Source organism: Eschrichtius robustus, chromosome 10 (assembly GCF_028021215.1).
Source record: "Eschrichtius robustus isolate mEscRob2 chromosome 10, mEscRob2.pri, whole genome shotgun sequence".
Classification (NCBI taxonomy): domain Eukaryota; kingdom Metazoa; phylum Chordata; class Mammalia; order Artiodactyla; family Eschrichtiidae; genus Eschrichtius; species Eschrichtius robustus.
This window is the reverse complement of record NC_090833.1, coordinates 109,553,768-109,581,703: the sequence shown is the minus strand read 5'-3', so window position 1 is coordinate 109,581,703 and position 27,936 is coordinate 109,553,768. Positions and strand designations below refer to the sequence as shown.

The following is a 27,936-nucleotide window of genomic DNA, read 5'->3' as shown; positions in this document are numbered from 1 at the left end:
AGACCTGAGAAAAGCCCAGGCTGAGTTGAGGTATTAAAACACTGCCTCTGTACTAGAACATGGCCCAGAACACTTCCTAACTTATTAGTAATTCTGGGTCTCCCACCAGGCTGCCCTTATCTCAGGCTCCACCGGGAGGACCCCCTTCTTGGCTCACTCACGCGGTGGTTGGCAGGATTCAGTTCCTCAGGGGTGGTGGGTAGCTGAAGCCTCCGTCAGGTCCCTGTCGCATGGGCATCTCCTCAGAGCGTCTCACCACATGGCAGCTGGTTTCATCAGAGTGAACAAGAGGGCAAGAGAGAGACTGTGGACGAGCAGGAAGTCTCGGTCTTCTGTAACCTAATCTTGGAAGTGACATCTTGTCACTTTTGTCACAGTCTCTTCACTAGAAGCAAGCCGGTTGGTCCAGCCCACATTCAGTGGGAGGAGCCCATGGAAGGGTGTGAATATGGGAGGCGGGGAGCCTGGGGAACCCTGTCAGAAGCTGCCTGCCACTGAACCCTAAGCTGAGCAGGCCAGACTTGACACCAGAGTCATTGGGACCTGCTTGGCCTTCCTCTTCCGGCTCACCGGTCTGTTCCTCCCTGGCGTTTTTACCACCTCGGCGCACACTTACTGGTGCCCTTCAGATAAAACAGACATATGGATCAGCGGAACAGAATAGAGAGCCCGGAAATGAACCCACACACCTACGGCCAGTTAAAGAACGTGGATCTAATCTAGCTGGTGTGCAACTTATTAGCTCAGCCTCGAGCCAGAGGTGTCTCAGTTGCAGGGCCTTGGCAGAGCTAAGGGCAATTAAAACAAATGCAACTGAGATGAAAGATGTGGTTGGGCTGCATTGTTATTCACCACCCTCCCCACTCCAGCCACTCCCATGATAGCCTTCCAGCTCTGGTGTAAAGTTAAGAAACGCTTCTGCTCCTCTCCAGCCCAGAGTAAGAAGTCTTTATTTTTCGTGAGGGGCAGTCCTAGGAAGGCCAAGCCATGGGGCTCCCTGATCTGGAGGAATTTAAAGGAGGAGCTAAAGCAGGGGAGTAATTTGGGTTCTTCCTTCAGCCCCTCTAGAGCAGTGCCTGGGCCACTCAAGTTCAGAGTCATTGCTGCTCATCAGAGTAAATCACCTTGGGTGATTTCAGCACAGTCACCTGTGCTGAAGTCCACTACAGTATTGTTGGAAAATGCATGTTCTGGGGCCACGATGGCTGTGTATATTGGAGACGGTTGGAGACAGTCCTTACTCAGCATCTGTTCTGTGCCAGATGCTTACGTGCATTGTATCATTTATCCCTCACAGAACAGCTCTAAAAGGAAGTGATACTCTCCCTGTTTTACAAACGAGGAGACCGGCTCAGAGATGAAGAGGCAGTGCTGAGATTTAAATCTAGACAAGTCTGCAAATCCTCCACTTTCCCCATGATGTGCCTCTGAGAGAAACCTCTCCTTCCTCAGAGTGGGTGGCAGAGAGTTGCAGGGGTGCGGAAGGAGAGAGAAGCAGTAGCAGCGGCCCCTGCCAGTAACCTCCTCCAAAGAGAGCTTCTGTGCCACTTCCCTGGCTCTGAGACTCAGGCCATCTTCCCAAAGAGCACAAACAATGTGTACCTGGCCTAGACGAGTATCTCAAGACCTGAGAAAAGGTGACAGGTGGTCTAGATTTTAAAGCAGGAGTGTTGTCCACACAAAATATGACGAAGAGGACAGTGGAATGTTACAGGCTGGAGGGAGCCTGGCGCCGCGAGAGCTGTTTATACCTCAGTATATAGAATGTAGGCTGAGGCAGGACCTCGATAAAGAAGGCCTTATAAAGTCATGCTAGGAGTCTTGGATTTTATCCTGAATGGAATGGTGCACTGTTAAAGTGGAGGAGGGGAGTGTGTGTGTGTGTGTGTGTATGTGTAGATTTGCATTTTCAATATATCCTTTAGGCCCTTCTGGGAGTGAAGGCAAGTCTGCAGGCAAGGATGACTCATGGCTTTCCACATCTCTTTTATTGCTTTGTACTGTTGTAAAATTTTTCTTAGACTTACGTTCCTTGTGAGCACAGGCCTTTATGTTGTACCTGTTAAATCCCTTACAGGACTTAGATGCTATGGCCATAGTCGGGGTTAAGTAAATATTTATTGACTAAATATTGTAAAACCTAAAGCAATTCACTACACATGGGACAGATAAGTGAAATAAGAAAATCCTCAGATAAGTGAAATAAGAGACTCTTCACCTGTTTATGCCGAAGGTAAAGAGAAGAGTCATTGATACTTTGTTGCTGGAGAAACAAAGGTGAAGAGAATTGGAACATCATGATCTGTGTGCTATTTTGGCTAAATCTCTATTCCATGTTTATGACCAGGAACATGCAATTCACTGGCCATACAACATTGTTGCGATTTTTTTCTTCTTCTTGCACAACTCTTTGTTTTCCCTTGAGTTAGTAATTTTATCTTGTTTGCTTATTTGCTTAGTTTTCTGTGTACATATTACTACTTTATCTCTAACCCCTCCTGCATTTGTCTAAGTATCTCCTCAGTATGTTCAAACTCGATGGGTGGTCTAACAATTTTACCTTCTTGAAAAGTCGTCTCCCAGAGCCTTCACTCTTCCCCTGCCTGGTGTCAGCTGCTCTTGGGCCTATTGCATGGCATTCAGTGTAGGACTTTCTCCACTATGATCCTGAAGATTTCTTTGCCTCTTTCTTCTCTTAGAAGCTCTGTTTTCTGGGCCTTTCTTTTTTTTGTTTACGCCTTCATTTTGCAGGACACATCCGCCAACAACTCCCTGAGAAAGAGCGCATGGGAGGTAAATTGTCTGAGACCCTGCACGTCTAAAATATCTTCATTCTACTCTCACGCTCTGATGGAAATGTGAGTTAGATGTAGTTTTCTCATAGAATTTTGAAAGCATTGCTCTATTTTCTTCTGTCTTCCAGAAATGCTGTTGAAAAGTCCAATGCTATTGAGTCTAGGTCTTCAATATGTATCCTGTTTATCTCTCTGTGGACTTTTAGAATCTCCTCTTGTTCTTAAAGTTTATGATGATGTGTCAGACCTAAAGACAGTTTACATTCATGTGTTGAGCTTAGTGGGCCCTTTCAATCTAGAACAGTGGTGGCAACTATGGCCAAGTCTCTGTTTTATGGCCACATCTGGCCTGCCACTGTTTCTATAAATAAAGTTTTATTGGCACACAGCCAAAGATTTGTCTGTTTTCTTTATAATGTAAATATTTTCCCAGAATATATCTGGTGTTAATTCTTCTGGGTCAGTATTTTCAGGTACGCAATGTGTTCTTTCAGTGTATAGTTTCTTTTTATTTTGCAGTTATGGTTTTTATTATTCTGTTCCCTTGCTTGGATTTCTGTAAGGAGCTCCTGTTATCTGTATGTTGTATCTTCCTTGCCTCTCTTCAACACTTGTCATTTTTTTCAAATTCTTTTTGTCTCTTTATTTCTTTTTAGTGTTGAATTTTTTCTTCCATTATTTTACTGAATGGCATTATCTGTTGTGTTTATCCACTCTTGTGTTTCTATTAGTTTAGTCTTCATCTATGAATTCTTATTAAGTTTCTAATTCTTTATTGAGTTCTGTTCCCTCATTTTTAAGCTCTCCTGATTCTTCATTTTTGTGGGTCTTTTGTGCCTTGTATAATTTTTTAATGTTTTTAGCTTATTTTGAAATTTTGATGTTTTGTTGGCATGTTTTCATTGTCTGTATGGTATCATATTTTTATTCCAAGAGCTCTTTTTTTTTTTTTTTTTTTTTTACATCTTTATTGGAGTATAATTGCTTTACCATGGTGTGTTAGTTTCTGCTTTATAACAAAGTGAATCAGTTATACATATACATATGTTCCCATATCTCTTCCCTCTTGCGTCTCCCTCCCTCCCCCCCTCCCTATCCCACCCCTCTAGGTGGTCACAAAGCACCAAGCTGATCTCCCTGTGCTATGCAGCTGCTTCCCACTAGCTATCTATTTTACGTTTGGTAGTGTATATATGTCCATGCCACTCTCTCACTTTGTCACAGCTTACCCTTCCCCCTCCCCCTCCCCATGCAAGAGCTCTTTTTATTCTCTTAATGCCTCCCCCACTTTTTAGTAGAAGTCTCCTCTCATTTCTTAGATATACTATCTTAGTTATCTCTCCAAGGAGAATAATGACTGTTATATTCTATCTACCTAATTTATTTCCTCTCCCCCTTCCTCCATTTGTTTTAGCATTCATCATTTTAGAGACTTTACTCAAATGCATGGTAATCCTGGGTTATTGGTTCATGTTTAAGAGTTAGACAGAAAAAAAAAAAAACTGATTAGAAAGTCTGTGTGCCATAAGTAGGTCTTGTTGAATTCTAGACTTAATAGAATACACTATAGCATAATCTGGTTCAGCAATTTCATTGTGAAACCCCTGGTGTGAGTATCTTTTTGTTGAGTTTTTTCTTTGGTGCCGATCATATTTTTCAGAGGAGCTTCTTCCAGTCTCCTACCCTGCAGGGTATAAGCCTAACTGAAGGTGTTCTGATCTGAGGAGAAGAAAATTGTTACTCAGTATGTAAACTTTTGCTTAAGGTGGCTGCCTCTAATTGTCAGTGGTTTCTCCTAGTCCAGACTCTCATTTTTATTCTCTCCAGAGAACAATCTGGTGACATGCCTGGGAGGGGAAGGGTCAATTGCCGAGCTATATGGAATAGGTGAAGAGAATTGGAAGGTTCTATTTCTTAATCAGTTTTTTCTAGGAATTTTCTTGTGTTTAGGCTCACCTTCAATCTCACTTCAAGACATACTTATTGTTTCCAATTGCTGAGCTTTTTGTGGGTTTGCAGTATAAATTAAGTCACTTGAATTGACGTTTCCTGGGTCTGCTAAGTCAGTTATCGTTTGTCTTTTTCCTTTCCACTTTCGAAAATGCTGTTGCTATTCTCTCTTCTCTCATCTCTCTGTCTGAAGTGGTGTGTGTGTGTGTGAGAAGCCCTTTACTGTTGTTCACTGATAGTTTAGGAGACAGCACAGAGCTAACGTACAGGTTCAGTTCTCCGGAAGGCCCTTCACCTGTACTGTACAGAGAATCTCAGAGAAGTCACTCTTCAGGCCTATTCTTGATTGTGTTCGAGCAAATGATAACATGTTTTTCTAATGACACATTTTTGTTTGTTTGTTTTAATGGATGCTCCTGATGCTGGTCTGGAAGGTTGCAAAATGTTTTTTTTTCTCTTTTCTATATTTACATGAAAATAATTCATGCTTCATGCTAAATACCATTGTTTACCTTAAAAGAACTTTATTTTTGAATTAAAAAAGTTTGTGTTTTTGTGCTTTTTTTTCTTTTTTCAAAGCAATTCCATGCATCGTGGATCAGAAATTTCTGCTGGCTACACTGGCTGAATGTGGAAATCATTGATTTTCGCAAAGATGAATCCTGACTGACATTAATTGCAAACTCCATTTTGAGGGCAGTATAGGAATTTTTTTTCCTTTCTTTTTTTCCATGTTTTACTTTAGTTTGTCCATCAATGTGCCTTTCATCTTTTAAAAATACACTGCAATGCTAATGGCAGGTTCTGTAGCTTTTGGTTTTGTTTTGTTTTCACTTGGATCAAATGGTTTTGACAGACAGAAAAAGATTTGTACCACTATTTCCTTCATTAACAGCTATTGTAATTTCTTGGAACTTGATTTTCACTTGGGCAGTTAAGAAGACAACACTTGTTTTTTGCATCAGTTTTTCTCTCTCTCTCTCTCTCTTTCTCTCTCTCGTGTGTGTGTGTGTGTATGTGTGTGTGTGTGTGCACACACATGTGCAGGACCAACCTTCAGGCTTATGGCTTGTGGAACCTTCTCTTCATTTAATGTAAAACAGAATTCAGTGATTAGCAACATCACTAAAAACTGACCCAGTTTCTTCTCATGAGTCACTGACACCTGTTGAACATGAACGGTCCAGTGTCCACCCCAGAAGACGCTACTAGGCTTCACAGTTAAGAAGCACAGAGGACTGGTGACCGCCCCCCAACCCCCGCATCGCACGCTTGGGGCAATGCCAGGGGTTTTCCTGGCACAATTTGATGCCCAGTGCCGCGAGCTTGGGTCTGCTCCTAGGGGCACGAGGGGTCCTTCCTTCTCCTCAGTTGCCTTATGTGCATTCACTCAGCGAACACAACTGGGTGCACATCCTGACCTTTTTAACCTAAAGGTTGGGCCTGATCGATGGTTACTTTGCACACGTGCCTTCTAAGTGCCGGATGCGTATCCCCGTGGCATTATCGTTGCTGTCCCTGTGGATTCAGCCACGGGTTTCTGACAAGCTGGAGGAAGCAATGGTAATTTTGGCTTTTTCGGTTTTGTCTTCAGATAATGAAAAGCTTTTGTAAAACAGCTGAGTGTCAATATGAGTTCTATGGCTTCAATCTCCTTTAAACATAAAATTCTTAAGGGTCCAAAACAAAGGAGGGGGGCAAATTAAAAAAAAAAGAAAGAAAACCAAACCAAAAAAAAAAAGAAAAAAGAAAAAAATAATAATAATAAATTGCTGATATTGCCACAAATCATTAGAGATCTCCTGACATGCTGAAACCAAATGGCCGTAAGTTCAAAACAAATCAGTGACTTGTTTTTAATTTTTCGTGGTTTCCTTTTGTTCTTTCTGCCCCTTTGCCGTCAGATTGGTGATGTTATTCACACAGGACGTAATCCCCGCCAAGTGCAGGATCGACCCCGCCGCCTCTTTCATCTCCTCGTCATCGCTCTCGGGGGGCTTTTCCGTGCATCTCTTTGAGGGGCAGCATGTCGCTGGGGATCTTCCTTGCCTTGGCGAAGTGCCGGCGCTTCTTGTGCTGGGACACATAGATGCTGTCCCCCAGAGCATCCGTGGCCTCCTTCAGGCTGCGTTTCCTGTCATCCTCCTCCGTCTCGCTGTGGCTCTCGTGGCTCTGGAAGCTGCCCTCGCTGCCATCCTGGCTCCCCTTGGTGGCAAGCTTGTAGTGGTCGTTGGCCAAGGAGGAGGAGACGGAGTCGCTGGCGGGCGCGGTGCTCCTGGCACTGAAGGACTTGGCACTGCTGTAGTTGTCATCCTCCTTGGGTCTCCACTGACCACCAGGGAGCCACAGGACGGCTCGCTCTCAGTCCGCATCCGGCAGCTGGTGAGGCCATTCTTCACGGCTGCTGTCATTCCAGTGGGAGTGATTGGCAAAGGCCGGACTCCAGGAAAGAGGCCTCGGCTCCGAACCCGCGTTCCGTTTTGTATCACTCTTGGAGGAACTGCTTGTATCTCGGGGAGTATTCAGAAGCATCATGGCACTGGCAGCATCAACATCAGGATCTTGTAGAAAGGCTCCATTTCTCTTAAAGAAGGTGCTGCCTGGCCAGAGGGGTGGACCTGATGTGCTTTGTTATGCCTGAGGAGAGGCGGGAGGTGTATTGAACACATTCGAGTGTGGGTGATAAGGTGTCTTTTTCAAAGCCTGAATTAGACTTTGTCTATACTCTGGGTCTATGCACCACAATGACCCTTTCCCGATACTCTTGACTCCTCTCTTTGTCCGCTTTCTTAAAACACTTATTCAAGGACAAATTATGTCTCACTGAGTTTTTCCACCCAGTAGGTGTGTTTGCGAAAAACGGAAAATGTTCCAAGATCCAGTTGTAGATATCCTTTCCCGGCAGGCGCTTGGTTGGAGAGTCCTCGATGGACATAAATATGAGGCAGCTGAAGGAGTAGGGGGGCTTGCAGTTGGGGTTCTGCCTGGCATCGTAGGGCATATCAGAGTGGGCAGGGGATGGGGGCGTGTCATCGTCCAGGTCCTGGACGGGGCTGACGCTCTGCAGGACTGAGTCCCCAAAGCTCTTCAGCAGGTTCTTGCTCTCATGCAGCCAGTTCAGGTTGGTCAGCTCTTCATCTTCTGTGGCCCCCTCTTCTAATCGGATGTCAGGCAGAGAAAAGTCGAGGTCATCATCTTCCTGAAGGGGCTTAGAGAAACCGCTGCCCCAGTAACACTGACTCAGCCCACTGGAGACACTAATTCCTGAGCTTTCTGGTTTCTCACTGGGAGGCATGACTGGACCCATTTACGTGAAGGCTCCTGGCCGGAGCGGGGCACGGGGGCTCTGGGGCACTACTGCCCTTCAGCGGGAGCCGACAGACTTTCGCAGCCACCCAGCGGGCATCGCTTGGTGGTCCGGCCAAGGATGCGAGGGGCGGGCGCAGGCGGCAGGGGCGCGGGGGTCACAGCGCGGCGTGGGACCTGCGGCGTCTGCCCGGCATGCCACGCAGCCTCCCGCCGGCCCCGCCGCTATCCCCGCCCCGCCTCCCTGCAAAATATGTTTTATTTTCCTCTTTCTGCCAAGCCTCAGTTGTGTTTAAGCCAGTTCTTTTTTATAGCTTTGCAGGCCCACAAGTAACGTTTATTTCATTTACCTTTGTGAATAGGGAAGACAATGTGAGGTGTCATACAGAAATGCTCTATATTAAGATGTATATGATAAGCCCCAGAACAACTACTAAGGAAATAACTAAAAAAAAAAAAAAAAAGTGAAAAATCATGAAAGGAATTAAGAGGCTATATCAGAAAGTATTCACTTACTGTTTTTAAAAAGTAGTAGGGGAGGAATAGAGGAACAAAAAAGATATGTGATATATAGAAAACTAAAATTAAATTGGCAGACATAAGCCAACTACATCAGTAATAACATTAAATGTGAATGGCTTAAACAATTCAATCAAATGACAGAGATTATCACATGGGTTTAAAAAAACAAAAGACAAAAAAGAAGACCCAGCCATATGCTGGATAAACAAAACAGAGGATAGAAAAACAATAGAGAAAAATCAATGAAACCAAAAGTTGATTCTTTGAAAAGATCAACAGAACTGACAAACCTTTAGCTAGATTGACCAAGAAAAAAAGGAGAGAATACTGCAATTACTAGAGTCAGAAATGAAAGAGGGGAGAGTACTACCGACCTTACAGAAATAAAAACAATTATAACAGATTCCTGTGAACATTCAGATATGCCAGTAAGTTGGACAACTTAGATTAAATGGACAAATTACTTGAACAGAATCCTCTATAGATAAGAACTGACTTTATGATACATTTGCAGGCTGCTGCCTTCTCCTCTCAAGGATGCAGTAGAAGTATCAACCTGGAGAAGATGCTATACAATGCAAGAGGTGAACTCTGCCCTTAGTAAAATCCAGCTGGTGGGATATTCTCAGAAAATTGTGAGTGTTAATATGATTTTAAGTGACTGATGAATGCTTTCGATTCATACTGTTGTTCTTTGGAAGGATCCTATAGTGCCTTTTTTTTATGTATCTTTTTTTTTTAATTTATTTATTTTTTGGCTGTGTTGGGTCTTCGTTGCTGCACGGGCTTTCTCTAGTTGCGGTGAGCAGGGGCTACTCTTCGTGCGGTGGCTTCTCTTGTTGCGGAGCACAGGCTCTAGGAGTGCAGGCTTCAGTAGTTGTGGCTTGGGGGCTCTAGAGCGCAGGCTCAGTAGTTGTGGCGCACGGGCTTAGTTGTCCCATGGCATGTGGGATCTTCCCGGACCAGGGCTCAAACCCGTGTCCCCTGCATTGGCAGGCGGATTCTTAACCACTGCGCCACCAGGGAAGTCCCTAGTTCCCTTTTTTAAGCCACTCAGTCACTACAAATCTTGTACTAGTACATAGTGAAAAGATAGAACATCTGTTGTTTTCCTCCATCTTTCCCAGGTTCTTATTGGCACTCTTTCCTAACCCTTACATTCCCCATCACTAGCTAGCATGTAATGAGTCAGGAGAAAGGCATCTCATCCTGTTTACTTTAGAACAGTGACACCACTTTACAGATTTTGGACTAGTGAAATAGGAAACAGATAGAATAAAAGAGATCAAGAAATAATTTGGCAAGTATAACTTTTGAGCTCTGACCTGATCATGATAAGGGTTCCCATTCCTGTTAACTTGTGCCCAGAGCCACTCAGTACAGAACAACCAAGATATTAATTCCTAACCTGAAAAGGGAAGATAAAAAAGAAGAAGAAGAAAACCGAAGTATTTGTCTCTTCGGTCTATTTCATAATATAGCATCTCTGCCTTTCAATGAGTGAGGCCTAGGGGCCTGGTGCCATGTGGATAGACTGAATCTCTCAGAGATGTGACAAGTAAAGACTGTCAGATGTGTCTCCCACATGGTCTCCATCATTTTTCTGTTTTACTTTAAACTTTCTGGTTCACTTGAAAATAGTTTCTAAGTGGAGAAGAATGTTTCTGATATTTTTCCCTGCGAACTTATCTGGCATGACTGTACTGCTGAATGCTCATCACACATTCTTATTGTGGTTCTTTTCTAGGAGCTTTTTGGTGCAGTCCAGGTGACTCCTTTAAGCTCTGGCTATGCCCTTGGAAGCTCCAACTGGATTATCCAATCCCATTATGAGAAAGTGTCTTACGTCTCTGGATCCTCCTTGCTTACCACACACCCCCAGGTAATTCTAAATTCTCTTTTAACAGCTCAGCTTTTTGTTTATTTACCCTAAATTCAGAATGTGTCCAAAGTACCATCAGCTGTTTTTAAATCTTCCTAATTTCAGTTTCTACAAACACTCTTTTTTTTTATTGTGGTAAGAACACTTAACATAAGATATACCCTTATAATAAATGTGTAACTGTACAATACATGATTGTTGACTATAAGTGCGATGTTGTATAGCAGATCTGTAGAGCTTATTCATCTTGCTTACCTGAAACTTTACGTCCTCCTCTTTATCAAAGTTAGAGTATTCATGTCCATAGTTCCTCTGTAAGATCCTGCTGCCTTTAGGTCACCTCTAGGATTTAGAGATTTCCCAACACTTCCAATAACCAGAGCCTGATGAGTGTAACAGAGATGATCACTTGTTTACTCAACAAATATTAATTACTTAATATTTACTAAGGGCCTACTATGTGTCAAGCACTCATCTAGGTATTAGAGATTCAGTGGTGACCCGCAGACAAAGTCCCTTCTCATGAATCTGCCTTCATTGATGTATACAGAGAGAATGGTGTGCTGAAAATAAATGAGCAAAGTAATTCCAGATTCTGACACAAGTACTGAAAACAACAAAGCAGAGTTATATAGAGAGTGATGGAGACTTGTTTAAATTGGATGGTCAGAGGTAGCTTTTAGGGACAGTCTCATTGGAACTGAGACCTGGAGAAATGAGGCATGTAAAGCTGTGGACAAAGCATTACAGGGACATGGCAGATGAAGGGCTCCTAACACCAGAACAAGCTGGGCATGTCTGCAGAGCAGAGGAGACCATTGTGATTGCAGCATACTAAGTATGATCAGGACATGTCCAAGAGGTTAGCAGACACCAGGCCATGTAGGACTTTGTAGGCCATGATGAGAAATTTGGATTTTATTTGAATGTATAGACTGAAGCTATTGGAAAGTTTTAAGGTAGTCATTCATTATCAGTCACATTGGCAAGCACCTAAGTGCATAAATATTGTTATAAATGTTAGTTATTCCATGTTAGGTATTTGTAAAGAATTTATTGTTCATTTCATAAATCTTGGTTCTTTCCATGTTTGTAAGGGAGGGCAAGGGAGATTAGATATTGTTAGTTAGATATTGTTAGTTAGCCGGTGGATGGGTGGATGGATGGATAGATAGATAACTCGGAGGAGTCCATGTCCCATTTTAATATAGGAAAAAGAATGACTGCTGTAAGTCTAGAACAGTAGGATTCTTCTGAGCTGCCACTCTGCATTGTTTTTGTACCTTTTTTATAATCAAGTTTCATTTCAAGGTCTAGAGGGGACAAGTGGCTATTTTTTCCTATAGCTAGCAGAATTCTGGGCCTTTCCCACTTATTGAAATCAAAAGCCCATCAATGTCATCCTAATCTGCTTCATTGAATCAAATTTTTTATTGGCAGCTTCTATCATTCCTGATATATTCTCCCATAAAAGACAGAAAGATTACTTGGCTGCCAACTCTTCCGATTTGTCCTGCCTTTACGATACTATTGATGTAATTTCCAGTAAATTATACTTACAAGGTCTGTAAATTTAAAGGGAAAATAAGGTCTTGAAAGTAATGAGCAGCATACCTAAGTAATTAATTTTAATTTCTAGCTGGCAACCACTATTGTATGTAAAAAAGAAAGAAATTAGATTTTCTTTTACCCAGATAATTGGATTCTGTATTGAATTAGCAGGGATGAGGAAAGGTTTGGTTTGAAAAAACTTGATATTTTACTTCAGAGGTCAGCAGACCACCTGTTCTGGTAAATAATGTTTTGTTGGAATACAGTCACACCCATTTGCTTCATGGGTTGTTTGTGGCTGATTACACCCTATCATGGCAGTTATACTTTTCAACTTTATAGAAAAGGGCCAATCACCGATCAGCTTTAGTAATGAAACCCCATGACCTAGGAAGAATGTGGCAGGCAGCTATACTGATCTAATAAGCATATGGAAATGAGGCTTTGGATTAAGCCTGTAACAGTAAGAATGGAAAGGTAAGTTAAAGAAACATTGGCAGATCTTTAATTCAACAAACATTTCTTGAATAACCGCTGTCTTCAGGGAAGGAAAAATACAAGTCAAAGATTTTATGCCTGGACGACACTGAGAATGATGATAATGACGCTAATCCAGTTGACAAGGAGGAGTTGGTGGGGGTGGGGAGGCGGCCGCGGTCATTAGTTTCAGAAGGGGGTAGTGTGTATGATGAATAGGAATTAGAGAGAACATTGGACAGATGGAAATGCAGAGCTGGAAGTTGGATATGAAGGCAAGCCTGGAGACAAATTGAAGAGCCATCAGATTTTTTTAAATATATAACATGCTGAGGATTAAAGACTGAGCTGTGGGAAACAGTGGAAGGAAGAAAAATGGTCTTGAATAAGAATGTTTGGAGAATTGAGGCCAAAAAATGTACAGCATCGCAAATGGAAAAGGAAGAGAACTAGCCTTTACTGAGCACACTGTCTCAGTGTTAATTTCTTAAACCAATCTAATATTCAGCAACCATGGTGAATTCTCATAGTAATTCTGATATTTATCTGTTGATGATAGTATCTGCAAAGAAGTAACAGTTTTGTCACTAAGCTTCCAATCCTTGTATCTTCTTCCCATCTTGTAACTAAGCTCTCTAGTTCCATGTTAAACAGAACTGATGATAGCAGCATCATTGTTTTATATCTGATTTTAAAGGGAATGCTTTCCTAATCTCTTCATTAAATGTGATGCTTACATGTCTTTATTTGTCAGGTTAAGGAGTTTCTCCTCTGTCCCTAATTTTCTGATTTTTTAAAACCAGATATAGGTGTTATTTTTATCAAATACTTTTTCTGAGTCTGAGTTAATCATGTGATTTCTTTCATTGAGACCATTAATGTAGTGAATTGTAATGTTAACTTTTCTCGCATGTAACCATCCTTGCATTCCTGGGATAAATCTTACTTGATCATATAATTTATTCTTTTTAAAATACCTTCCTGGAATCATTTGGTAGTATTTTATTGAAGTTTATAATCTGTATCCATAAGTGAAAAATGGACCCATACATTATTTTCTTGTACTATCTTCATTTGTTTGGAATCAAGGTACATTAGTCTCATCAGATGATTTGGGCACCTTTCCCTCTTTTTCTGATGGCCAGAAATTTACAAGATAGGGATTATCTTCTCTTGAAAGTCAGATTCCCCATAAAATTGTCTAAGTGTGGGATTACCATTTTAATTTTTTTCATAGCTATTGAATTATATTTTCTGGGTCAAAGTTATGCCAATTTTGCAGAAATTTGTCCATTTTTCCTAGGTTTTCAAAAATCATACACATGGAATTATATGTGTACAATTTATATTTTAAACTTTTGTGTAATTCAATTTTCATTCCAAATTTTTTTTCATTATGTCCTTTTTTCTCCCCCCCCCCTTGTTCAGACTTGCCAGAGGTTTGCCTACATTACTGATTTTCTTCAAAGAAAAATTTTTGCTTTCAGTGGTTTTTGTTGTATTTCTATTCTGTGTTCTGCCCTTTATTATTTCCTTCCTTGGGTGTACCTTGCTGCATTTCTTTTAATACTTAGCTCATTTGTTTCAGTCTTTCTTTGCTCTCCAATAAGTATATTTAAAGCTGTCAGTTTCTCTCAGTATCATTTAACTGTTAAATGTTGATATGAAGTGCTTTGTCATTCATATCTAAATATATCATAATTTCCTTCTTAATGTTCCTGATTTAAATAACCAAAGGTTATTTTATAGTATATTTTTGTTTGTTTCTAGTCTATCCCAGTATGGTTAGACTTAGCATTAGACAAGACTTTTGTCATGTTATACTTACATTTCAGGATTCTTTTCTAATTTTCTTTTACATTATAATAAGAGTATACTGATCCTTTGAAATTTGTTTAGGCTTACTTTGAAACACAATCCTTTTTGGTAAATGTTCAACGTATGTTGGAAAAGACTGTGTATTCAGTGCTGAGTGAAAATTTTTTCTGTATGTATTTATTCATTTGAGTCTGTTGTGTTTTTAAGTCTCCTATCTTTCCTTAGCTACCAGTTTCTGAAAAGGATGTGTTATTTGTTGATTTATCTATTTCTCCTTATAGTTTTACTGATTATTGCTTTTTATATTTTTAAGCTGTATACTCAGGGGTATATATGTTCATGTGATCATTGTGTCTTATTGATCAATTATTCCTTCTATCAGGATGTTTTCTTTTTTTTCTCGATCAAAACTGCATTAAAAGCCAGGAGACTTTTTCCGCTTCCATACTTGCCTGCTAGTGTTTTTCATTCCTTTTTTTTTTTTTTTTTTTTCCCACTCTTTCTGTGTCCTTTTCTACTGAATCCCTTGTAGACAACATAGTAAGGGATTTTTTTTTTTTTCCTTTTTCAATCTAGAGAGTCTCTGATTAGTGAAACCGTTTATGTTTCTTATAATCCCTATTGTATTGGGGGCTTATTTTTGCCATCTTCATGTTTTTTTAGTTTACTTCATTCTTTTCCCCATGTTTTCTTGCCTTCTTTTAGAACGCTAAATTTCTTTCTGCAAGTTTGAAGACATATATATTTTTTAACTTTTTATTTTATATTGGAGTAGAGTTGATTTAACAATGTTGTATCAGTTTCAGGTGGACAGCAAAGTGATTCAGTTATACGTATACATGTATCTATTCTTCTTCAAATTCTTTTCCCATTTAGGTTGTTACATAATATTGAGTAGAGTTCCTTGTGCTATACAGTAGATTCTTGTTAGTTATCCGTATATATTTTATTTTTATTCTTCCGGGTTATTCCTTCATTTGTCCTTCCTGTGAGTATCTTATCACTGTCTGTATCTCTCCCTCCAGAGCCTCCCACCTTTCCCCCCTGCCCACCGTTGTCAGTAGTGTCTGGAAATTTAGTCCCAGGTTATTTAAAACATACGTAGGGTGGTGAATATATCGCGTATTTAGACAACAGTGAACTTTGTTTTTTCTTTCATCCCAACCTTATTTCCCATAAATCTCATAAGCCTTCGAGATTTACTCTTCATTTTTCAAGAATACGTGAGGAATGTTCACCAAGAGGTAAACCTTATGAGGCCATGAACTACTAAGAACATCTTAGTAGATGGGTGGTGGCTATCAGGAAGAATGAGGCTAGAGATGTTTTGAGAGCAGGAAACTTCTCTCCATTTGGGAACGTCTGCCTTAGAGCAGTGGTTCTTAACATTTTGTGGGTCATGGACCCAAAAGCCTGGTGGTAAGAATTTGATGAGAACTTTTTTTTTTTTTAATCTGCACACCTACACAAGATTTTACATTTATTTTCTGGAGACTGTGACTTTATAGAGTCCTCAGAAACCCATTGTTATTCATCAGGTTAAGAATCCCTGACTTAGAACTTTGGAAAGAATCTTTTTTGTAAGAAATAATTTTTTTTTTAATTAATTGAGAATTTCTACCCAATCAATTCCCTGAAGCTTCTGATGTTCACGGTGGGAATTCCTTCTTGCCCTTGGGGTTGGAGGAGGCTGGTAGCTGGCCTGAGAGAACGTTTCCTTCTACCCGACACTGCCCATATTTACTCTGTCTCCCCTTCCTGATGCTTCTCCCTTTGGAGTTCAGGGAGATACTCCTCCTGGTTTGTTTTCCTGAGGTCTTAAAGACTTTGGCAGTAATAAATGTAGATTCTTCCCTTAAATCTAAAGAAAGTATCTTAAATTTGGAGTCCTTGAATCAGGTTTTTAGAGCTCAGGCAGTTGCTTGGGTAGGTTTGTTTTGCTCTGTTTTGTTTCTTATATTTTTCTTCTTCCCTCTGAATTCCCCAAATGTTTTGTTATTGTTTATGCAATTCTTTAATCTAGATGCTCTGCAATAAATGGTTTTTTTGGCTTTTTGGTTTTTCTTCTGTATTTTATTTTATTGTAATAAATCAGTGACTTGCTCCAAATCTTCATGTGGATGTACATGTTAGCATTTTTCAGCTAGTCCTTAGTCTTCTGATGGAAATATCTGTAGGCTGCTACTTCTCCCTCCAGGCCTGGCTTCATGGGGATCTTACAGTCAATCAGGTTCAGTCCTTGGGAATTTTCTAGGAGTGTCAGACTTACCCTGGTACAGAACTGGGGGGTTAAAATCACATGGTTACCCTCATGCACAGAGCAGAGCTGGGGATGGAGGTCAACACAAAGACATTGTCCCGCATCCACAAAACTCATGTCAATATAGGTGGTTGAGGCTTCCTTTGCTCCCCTGATAACCTGGTCCCCATGGAACACCTGGGCTTCAATTCTGCACTCTCTTCTGTAGCATCAGAGCCCACTGTGTGAGAGCCAGGCCTGGGCTGAGTGTTGACCCTTCAAGAGGGGGCAACCTGAAAACTATCACTTCTCTGGGCCTCAGTTACTCTACGGAGACCAGATGACTGACATTCTCCAGCATCACATCGCTGTACAGCTGTCCCTGGGATATATCCACGAAGGGCCCACTCTTCCTGGGTAAAGGACACAGCCATGTCCCCGAAATGTTATGTAGGAAAAATGTCTGGGACAAACCGCAGCATACAGTTCCTTCCTCAGCTGCCAGGGTTGTGGGCAGGAAGCTTGTTCCTGTCCATGGACGCAGCCCCAAGTTGTCCCAAAGCCTCGGCCTCCTCAGGTTGGTCCTGAGGAAGCAAAGCTCTGTCCTCACCGGCAACGTAGCACCAACCAGTAAAAGTTAAACTTGATGTATTTGGGGGCAGGAGCAGTGAGGAAGCTGAGCTACACACAGTTTGTGATTGGTTTGAAGAATTGGGCTCAGTAAGCAGATCCCATGAGGCGAGGAGGGAGAGACTGAACAACTTGCTGGACTCCTGTCTGTTTCTTTCCACACTTGCTGTTTTGCTTCTTCTCTGGCAGACAGCTTCTCTCTGCAGAGTATTTCCTTCTCTCAAAAGTAATATATGCTACTTACGTGCATTCATTTGTTTATTCATTCCTTCCTTCCGTCATCTAGTCTGTTGTATTTCCTAAACCCCTGCTTTGGGCAGTGAAATGTGCTAGGCTGTAAGGGGAACATAGATGGGTAGGTGCTGGATTTACACAAGTTATCACAGAGAAAGAAGATGAGTGCACACAGGACTTTTCTCCAGGGTACAAGTGATTGATCCTTTCAGATTAGAAATCCAGTGAAGTGCTATGGGATTCAGAAGTGGGGTGCACCCCTTCCTGTTGGGGATTAGGAGACCTCTTGGAAGAGTGGGCTTTTTTTTTCCTTTTTTTTTTTTATAATTTAGTCTTGCTTGATTTCCCTTTGCTCACTTTTTTTTTTTTTTTTAATTTTATTTATTTATTTATTTATTTATTTTTATGGCTGTGTTGGGTCTTCGTTTCTGTGCGAGGGCTTTCTCTAGCTGCGGCATGTGGGGGCCACTCCTCATCGTGGTGCGCGGGCCTCTCATCATCGCGGCCTCTCTCGTTGTGGAACACAGGCTCCAGACGCGCAGGCTCAACAACTGTGGCTCACGGGCCCAGCCGCTCCACGGCATGCGGGATCCTCCCAGACCAGGGCTCGAACCCGCGTCCCCTGCATTAGCAGGCAGACTCCCAACCACCGCGCCACCAGGGAAGCCCGAAGAGTGGGCTTTTAACTGGCCTTAGAAGGCTGGGTATGATATGCTTCATGATTCCAAATATATTTCCTACTTTCTCTCATCAAAGAAACATAGGTCATTGGGTCATTAACTTTTTCACTGATTCCTCCTTTTCTGCCTTTAAGCAAATCAGAGGGGTTTTAATATGAAAAAAGGCTTTCAGAAGACTGTCTCATCACCTGCTGCCATAGTCTCTGTCTTAACCATGATGAGATTTCTCCTGTTCACCTTGTTCAACGCAGTCTGTGAACATGACTTTCTCATCTTTTACCTCCTGGATTTATTTCACATCTCTAGCTCAACAGTGATCAGTTTCTGGTCAAACTTACTTTTTCTGTTTTCCACAGCATCTCACAGCTGCACCATTCATCAGTCTCTTGTTGACATTCTTTTTAGTCTAGGCTTCTGTAGCAATCTTTTTGTTGTTGTTGTATTCCTCTTCTTGCTCTACCTGATCTTTTGCCGTGTTACAGGGTGAATGCACCATAAACTTAACCTTTCCCAAACCCCTGAGTTTTACAGGTAGGAAGCTTTTCACTGCCTTTTGTACTTCTCTTGTCTTTGCCCCTCTCCCACGTTCCTTACGGTCTCCCTCCAGCCTTGGCCCTACACCCACTTCTCTTTTCCTCACTCCAAATGAACTGACATTTCTGTTAAGTACTTTGATGAAGGTACCTAGCAGATATCCATATACATCACATGCCACTGTTTTATCTTTAAGCTCAGATTAAGTCATTTCCCTATCCTCAGAACACCTGCAGCTTGCCGACACTGGACTTATTATTGCCTCCTTATTCTTTTAAATCACTGCATCCAAATTTCCCTTTGACTGCATTTCTGGCTTCAGATTTTGGAGCATGTTAAAGTCTGCTTTCTCCCTTGTCCTGTATATCCAATCCATTCCCCAAAGTCTGTTAATTGTTTTGTATGATGTGTAGATCTGCTTCTTCCAGCTCCTCAAATGCCATGAAATTGTAATTTTTTTCCCTTTATGTCTGTCTGGGCTGCCTTCAAAGTGTTCTCCGTCTGTTTGGTCTCACCCCCCCTTCCTTCAGCTATTGTCTGTGTTTATTGTTAAAAAATGTCATCCTCCGGCTTCAGACCATTGACTCCTTATTGCCTAGCCTATCAGTGTTCTGACCTTTTAGGCCCTTAACCAATAATACTTTCTCTCTTTTTCCTAATTTCTTTTCTCAAATAAATCCGTTTGGCATCTACAGGCTGCCTTCCCCTGCCCTCTGCCCTCCCTGGCCCTCCTCCCACTGTTGACATGCTTATCTCATGTTCCTGACTTGTAGTGCCTATTTCCTAGCATGGAATGTTCTCACTTTGCTTACCAGAATGCATGTTCTTTTCATGTGTTCATTTATTCAATGAATGTTTATTTACTATTTGCTGTGTGCCAGGCATCTTGCCAGGAAGTAAGGATACAGAGTCCTTGCTCTCAGGGAGCTTCATAGTCCCATGGGGGACACAGACAGGTAAACAGGCGATTGCAATTCAGTGTGGTCGGTGCTGGGATAGTGAGTCTTGGAGGCCATGAGGGCACATGTAGGAGGGACGTCTTGGTGGGGGAGGGGGGGGGTTGGGGGGGGAGGGGTGTCACTCAGCCATTCCAAAGTCTGCCTGAAATTGAGTCTTAAGTTCCTTAGCCAAAGAGAGAAAGAAAATTAGAACCAAAACTTCATCTGCCAAAAAACCATATACAAGTGACCTCCCCTGGCCTAGTGCAGCCCTCTAGTCTGCATTCGTCCTGGCACTTAGATACTCAGTGCAGACTCAAGAAAGTTGAATTACATTTTTTATGGCTTTTGTAAAAATCCTCCTTTTTGATTATACATACTTGTTTTCTCTTCAACTCGGTCATAAGCTTCTAGGGCCTAGAAACTGGATCTCCTTTTTCTCATGCCCTGTGCAAAGTGTCCAGTAAAAATTAATCAGCAGAGTGGACTTCCCTGGTGGCACAGTGGTTAAGAATCCACCTGCCAGTGTAGGGGACAAGGGTTCGATCCCTGGTCTGGGAAGATCCCACATGCCGTGGAGCAGCTAAGCCCGTGTGCCATAACTACTGAGCCTGCACTCTAGAGCCCACAAGCCACAACTACTGAAGCCTGCATGCCCTAGAGCCCACGCGCCACAACTACTGAAGCCCGTGCGCTCTAGGGCCTGAGTGCCACAACTACTGAGCCCACATGCTGCAACTACTGAAGCCTGCGTGCCTAGAGCCCTGCTCCACAGCAAGAGAAGCCCGCACGCTGTAACTTAGGGAAAGCCACGCACAGCAACAAAGACCCAACACAGCTAAAAAAATTTTTTTAATTAAAAAATATATATATATGTATAAAAAAAATTAATCAGCAGAGGACCAGCACAAAGACCACAGCATCCTTGGACCTAGGCTTTTTCAAAATTTTATTCCACAGGTTTGATTGTGACTGTCAACTTTGTAAGGTATTTTTATTTGATTCTTGGACACAGTGGAATTTTCTGTTTTTGTGTGTTTAAACAAAATGTTCCCACTTCAGGCACTCAGCGAGTGACCACTGACACCAGTAATATATGCATTTGCCCTTTAGTGGTGAAATGGAGATGGTGGTGGTGTCAGCTTGGTTTGGAGAGTGTCACTAAAAGCCTTTTAAGACTACTTTTTTTATAGTAGCCCTGGGAATCCACAAAAAAATGTCTCCCAAGTTTTAGAGCTAAAACTATGAACATCTAGTCTGACTTGATCATGAAGTATCTCAATGTCCAGCTCGGTGGTAGTCATGTTGTAGTACTGCCTTTGTTTTTTATAATGGGCATTTAATTTTCAAAGGAAGGCAGTGGTAATGGCTGAGGTTCAGAGATGATAATGTTTTCAGTGCCAGAGTTTTCTCCCCACTGAGTCTTTGTTTAGATCAGTAGTCCTTAATTAACCTTTTGGGGGTCATGGCCCCAAATGACAATCTAATTAAATCTGTGGAAAAATGTATACAGGCACACAGAATTATGTGTACCATTTCAGGAGGTTCCTAGGCCCTCTGAATCCCCCATCAGCCCTGTGAATCATTAGTGGCTTGTTCTAATAAGATTCTTATAAAATTGTTGTGCTTTTAAGCTGAATATGCTATCCAGTGAAGCTTGGTCCTTTTGGTCACCGTTCCAGTTTCCTTCTGCTTGGTGTGTGCACCCAATGAACGTTCCCAGGCTCAGTACACATCAGCTGCTATAAACCTCTGTACTTTACTTCCCCTTTCCTCCTTCTCTGGAAACAATGAACGTATGTGTATATATATATATATATATATATATATATATATATATGTATGTATATATATATATGTTTGTTGGAGAAGTGCAAATAGGTAGGTCAGTTCTGCCTGAGCAGAGGAAAAGCTCTTACACGCATTGTTATGTATCTGTGCAAATAGGAATTAGAAGCTACTCAGTGTAATTGTCACAACTGTACTTTTCCTTTATTCGTGTGAAAGAAGTATTTTTCAGGTTATAAAGCAGCTTATATAACCACACTCATGTTATTTTAAAAAATAATGAAGCCCATATATCCATGTGTATATAAAATGCTAAAGGATGGTACATCAAAAGGCATGTATACTCAGAGATAGCAATGCAGATGGTAGGTGTTTGCTGAACTGCTATTTGAAATTTTGGGGGGAAGTCTGGGTGGAACAGAAAGAGGAGGGATAAGGCTTCTCAGTAAACGGTGTTTCTGGCTTTTTTCTTCTGGTGTTCTGGTGAGTATGTTAAATGAAACTGAGGAAAAGATGCGTCACAAAGTGAAAACATTGGTGAGCTCTCCAGCAATCTCAATCCATGGGCCGTCATTTTTTTCCCTTTCTATTCCTCTTATTAAGTACTTTTTAAATTGTTTTAAATTTTTTTACAATTTTTAAAGGTTACTTTCTATTTACAGTTATTGCAAAATATTGGCTATATTCCCCATGTTGTACAATACATCTTTGCATGGGCCTTCATTTTTGTTTCCAATTTTAATCCTGATTTATTTGGGAAAAGTAATTAGTATTTTCTTGAAATGCTCTGAAAACAAAGTTAAATTCAAAAATAAAACATCCTAAGAACCACACAATAGTACACCATAGGACTTCATAGGCTACAGGAAGATCATGTGTATTAGCACATGAGACTCTCAGAAGCCACTGAAGGGAGATGGGTCAAGAAATAGGCCCATTTTATAAGAAACCCAGCTGGAGGCTTGGCTGAGGTCCAGTGCTGGTAATGGAATTGAAGGAGGCTTTACATTTCTGGTCCCTAATCCAGTGTCCTTTGCTCCTCTGCCACTGACTCTTAGGGAAACGCACCCCAGCTCTTTGAGTCCCAACTTCTGTATTTTCAAAATGTACCCTATTTCATGTACTTGGCAGAGCTGTTTTGAGAACCAAATTGTATAGTGCAGGGGTTCTCAAGGCACGATCCCCAGACCGGCACCAGGAGCATCTCCTGGGAGCTTGTTAGAAATGCAGATTTTCAGGCCCTCCTCAAACCTGAATCAGAAGCTCTGGGGGCGGGGCCCAGCGATCCACCTCCAGGTGATTCTGATGCACGCTCAAGTTTGAGGGCCACCAACGATATGTGTGAGATGGCCTTTTGAAAAGAGCAAAGCATTATAGAAATATAAGATAATGTGCTTATTTTTCACTGAGGTAAAATTTATGTTTAGTGAAACCTCAAGATCTTAAATGTACAATTCATGAATTTTCATATCATGTCATCACTATACCAAACAAGACATAGAACTTTTTCATCACCCCATAAAGTTCCCTCCCATGGGTCCCCGTCCCCCTTGGGCAACCGCTGTTTAGTGATAGACTTTTTGTTAGAGGAGGTGAGATGACTTGATGATGGATTGGACATGGAAAGAGCAATAACTGTATTCTCTTTTTCCTTTACTACTTATGTCTAACCTTTTTTTTTTTAATTACTAATCATAGTTCTCTGTGGTTTTTCAGCCCATGGACCAAGCTTCTCTCAAAAACAGTGATGTTCTCATTCTGACAGGCCTTACCCAGATTCCCACCGCAAACCCAGATGGCATGGTGGGAGAGTTCTGCAGCAACCTGGGTATGTATCCAATGCAAATCTTAAACAGGATGAAATGTTTTGCATTTATTTTTTGGTACCTTGATTCTGTGGTATTTTTTGTCCCTTTCCTTCACATTCACACCCTCTGATGCCCCCTATTAAGGCCTTTTCCCCCATTTATTCCCACCCTTTCTGCTCATCCTTCAAAGCCTACTGTTGTCAACAAAAGCAATTCTTAAGCAACTTAAATCTGAAGGCACAATAGGAATGGTGGTTATAACGGTAAATTAGAATTTTTAGCACTTTATACAACAAATGCTCAACATTCACCCACTTGATTTATGTAGAAACTTTTATTCTTCTTGCTTTCTGGTGGGATTTGGAGGTGGGTCAGGGATGCTTATAGGGTAAGCAAAGTTAAAGAAGGAAAGAATCATATCTTTGCTTTGCAAATAATAGCACAGAAAAGACTGTTAATACTTTGAATTCACAACAGTGATACACTAAACAGGTGTATTTTTTTCCCCGCTATTTGGTTGATATTATTTTTTTCTTCTTTTGGGGGAAGACTGAATTGAGAGACTTGTTGGGTATTTGCTACCTGGAAGAAATGTATGTTTCTTTGGATATAATTGTCAGTAAAATCTAGCAATGCTGCGTTTCTTTTAGAAATGTGTAGGTTGCTTATTGTCTTAGCTTAGGCTACGGTAACAAAATATCATAGTATAAGCTTTAAACAACACTAATTTCTCATAGTTCTGGAGGCTAGGAAGTCAGAAGGTTGCCAGCATTGTTGGGTTCTGGTGAGGGACCCTCTTTCTGGCTTGCAGATGGCAGCCTTCTTGCTGTGTCCTCACTGGCGAAGAAAAGCTGTTCTGGTGCCTCTTCCTTTTCTTATAAGTGTGCTAATCCCGTCATGGGGGCTCCACCCTAATGGCCTCATCTAGACGTGGGTACCTCCCAAATGTTCCCCCTCCTAGTACCTAATTGGGGCTGAGGGCTTCAATACACGAACTTTAGGAGACACAAACTTTCACTCCAGAACTGTTGCCAAAGAAGAGTTAATGCGCTCAGGCCCCTCACCCCTGGCAACTGTAAGTGATATTACCTCAGCTCTGGGAGAAAGAAGTGGTTGTCATCTAATATTTACATGGAAGGCACTGTCCTTTGAAATTTCTCTTGCCCTTGCCAGTAATCCTAGTCTATTTTTGTTCTTTGCTGATTTTAAGACAAAGGTAATTTATTCTTAGCTTGGAAAAAGTATCGGACTGGTCTCAAATAGAATCTTTGATTTGTATGTTGTTTGTGTATAATCCAGAACCATGGACTCAAAGAACTTCAAGTCTTAAAGGAACTTTACATCTAATCCACTGTTTCTCAAAGTGGGGTCCACTAACCACCTGCCTCAAGATCAGTGAGGCCACTTCTCAAAAATGCAAATTTTGAGGCCCCACCACAGACCTAGTAAGAGAGACCCATAGAAAAGTTGCATTTTTAACATGTTCTGGCAGTTTTCATGCAAAATAAAGCTTGAAAACCACTGATCTAGTTCACTCCTCTCATCAGCAATGAGGAAGCTGAGGCCCAGGAGGTTACAGTGGCCTAACTAAGGTCCCATAGCTTATGACAGAAGTGGGTCTAGAGCCAGGCCTCTTGAGCCCTGATGGCTATCTGGTCTTTTCCGTGGTTCCGTACTCTAGTAAGAGCAAGTCGGCCAGCATTCCAGGCACAGCACCCAGGAGAACCTGGATGTCAGAGTTGGGAACATGTAGGAGGAGGATAAAAGGCATCAGAGACTTCAAGTTCTGTACCCAAACGCTGCTTGTTTCAATCTATGTTGGAAACTGAACAAAAAACAAACTTAAGAGATCTTTGGCCTTTTTTTAGCCAGTTATAGCTTCTAATATGATTTTACCATAAGTTGCAATTCCTCATTTGATAACTTATTTTAAGTATTTAAAGTATAGAGGATTTTCTTATAGCCAAAACATTAATGAAAGAAAATGTCACTAAAATGAGTCAAACAGAAAAAACTTGGCCTATTTCCTTATAGGTCATTCAGCAGTGGTCAGAGGCTGAAGAGAGACAAATCCAGCAAAGTTTTGAGCAGGAGCTAAAAAGAGAAGGAGCTTGGAGGGTCTGTCCTGGAGCTCATCTGCCATTGGTAACCTTGACAACCCAGACCCCTAACTGCACACGCTGTTCCCAGGCACTGAGACATTGGTTAAAAACTCAGCTGATCATCAGTCAGCCTCTGGATCCTCCCACTCTGGTGCTAGTCTTCAAAAGAAGTAAATTGTTATACATATGAAGTGAATTATAGGAACAGATGTAGGAAAATGAGAGAAATGCAAATATTATGTTTAAAGTTCTGTTCTCCCTGTGTTGAACTGTTCTTTTGATACTACTTTTTTTCCCCCTCTGGCTTCAACCTTTCTTTTTTTTTTTTTTTTTTTTTTTTTTTATTGAAGTATAGTTGATTTACAGTGTTGTGTGGCTTCAACCTTTCTAGCACTGACAGTCCGGAACGGAGGAAACGTGTTGGTCCCCTGCTACCCTTCTGGAGTGATCTATGACCTTCTGGAATGCCTGTATCAGTACATTGACTCTGCCGGCCTCTCCAGCATTCCTTTCTACTTCATCTCCCCAGTGGCTAACAGTTCACTTGAGTTTTCCCAGATTTTTGCTGAGTGGTATGTCTCTGTTCTTCCTGTGATTCAGTACATTCAAGCAGTAAGAAAAGAAAAATGTTCTTAATTTTAATTTAAAAAGAAATAGAAGTAATCCTGTATTTTTCTCACATTACTATGAAACCTTCATTTTGTTGTTTTTCCCTGTCTGTGATGTGAAGATTATATTAATGAAAGCCAAATCTGTGATATTGCCAGGGTTTAGAAGAATTGTTATTAAGGAGGGAAGGAGGGGAGGTGGGAGGGCAAAGACGTAGCTTAGCCAGCACTTTCAAAATCAGTAACAAAACTATTATACACTTACCTTCTCACATGCTACCCTCTATCTATTACAAAAGCTAAAAGCTAAAAAAAGTTCAAAGCCCAAGCTCATGTTGTCTAAAATTTATAATACCAAATCTGATAGGAAAAACTAGCTTATTTTTTCATTTCAATAGTATATTTGGCAAAATCAAGTTTTACTACAGCAGGAAATTGTTTGATCAAATCCTAGGATGGGTAAATTATTGAACAATATGAAGTGGGTGAACCTTTTTAGGATTATTTAGATGGATATTTGAATCTAACTCGCCTGGCCAAAGAAAGTCAGGGGTAGGAGGAAATAGAGCAACTTAACTTTTACAGTGGATCCAGTAGCGCCTTAGGATGGGACTGTGACATACATGTATATAAGGTGTGCTTAATCCCGTTTGGTGGTGTGATAGCCTAATGGACACAGTATTCTTCTACGAAGCTTCTACTTTAAAAGTAATTTGTACCTCGTTCTGTACAACATAACGTCATTTGTACAACATATCCCAGCATTATGGTGTGCACCCTCCCCTCCCCACCTTTTTAAATGCAGTTTTTTTCTCTCCATTTTAGTTGTGGTGAAGGTCCTTTTTTTTTCTGTTTTTAGATCCAGGCAGGCTTCTCCATCCCATGTGCATATTATTCATGTTTGTCCATAGGACTTTTCGCTGTTATTTATATTTGACTTATTGTTAGTGACTAACAATAAAAAGTCACTTTTATTGGTAGCCATTGAATTTTATCCTTTGCTTAGAGTTTTTTCTCCCCCAACATAGGAAGGTAATCTTGAATAAGTGGTAGTCCACCCTAAGGATGACTTGCGCATTTAATCAGCGTGTTCTGAATTTCTTCATCCAGATCCTCAGTTAAAAATATTGAAAACTACAAGCTCCTGGGCAAGCCCTTGTGGGCCCCTGTGGATGGTGTCCTAGCCGGGTGTGTGCCCTTCAAGTCCACTCTTGACCCCATTACATGCTTTTCTTATGGTCAGAATGTCTGATTGGGTAGAATTCAGGACTGCTAAAATAAGAGTAGGTTGTTTTTGAGTTTTTATTTTTTGATATTTGTTTTTAATATGTGTGTAATACATGTTTACTATAGAAAAAGATAAAAGTTACAGAGAACCGTAAAAACAACTGAACCCATGATCCCACTGTCCAGAAATAATATCACTGTTCGATTCTGATGTATCCTTTCTATATTGGGATCATGCTGCATATTTAATTGCGAATCCTGCCTTTAAAGTTTTTAATACTAGATGAGAGCATCATAAAATATTTGAGACCATAATTTCTGCTTGACTGCATTATTACATCATTAGTCATCATTTATATGTAGTATAACTTACTTAACTACTGTCTGAAGGGGTGGACAGGCTTCTCCCAAGTTTCTTCCTTTTAGTGATAAATTTTCTATTAGTATCATCCTGTGTATATATGACTACATCTTTTGCTTTGGGTTAGTTACTAAAAATAAGATTACTGGAACAAAGGGTATAAATAGCTTTTAACGTTCATTATACAAATCTAAACTGCTTTCCAGAAAAATTTTTATGTCGTCTGTAAATTGTTCCTTTTTTGCCCATTTACTTATCAGAGGTGTTGTGCTTTTATCTATTTATTTGAACTCTATATATGTATTAAAGATCCTAACACTTTATTATATCTGCAGACATTGTTTCCCATTGTGATACTTTTTTTCAATTTCGTCTTTGATTTTGTTTTTTGAATAATAACTTGTTACTTTAGTAAATAACTTCAGGCACAGAAAAGTTGCAGAGATAGTGCAGAAACTCCCATGTACCTTCCACTCAGTTTCCCCC

At 41.0% G+C, this 27,936-nt stretch overlaps 1 protein-coding gene and 1 pseudogene across 2 annotated transcripts in view; one reads left to right on the top strand and one right to left on the bottom strand.

The window, feature by feature from the left end:
• Positions 1–27,936, top strand: part of INTS9 (integrator complex subunit 9) — a 107,465-nt gene that overhangs the window by 54,126 nt on the left and 25,403 nt on the right. For both annotated transcript variants that reach the window (XM_068553120.1, XM_068553121.1), the window contains exons 7-10: positions 9,088–9,208; positions 10,321–10,455; positions 23,061–23,172; positions 25,646–25,826. In XM_068553120.1, the coding sequence (XP_068409221.1) occupies positions 9,088–9,208; positions 10,321–10,455; positions 23,061–23,172; positions 25,646–25,826 (549 nt within the window). The remainder of the gene's footprint in view (positions 1–9,087; positions 9,209–10,320; positions 10,456–23,060; positions 23,173–25,645; positions 25,827–27,936) is intronic.
• On the bottom strand, positions 6,602–8,052 carry LOC137770761 (forkhead box protein N3 pseudogene; annotated as a pseudogene).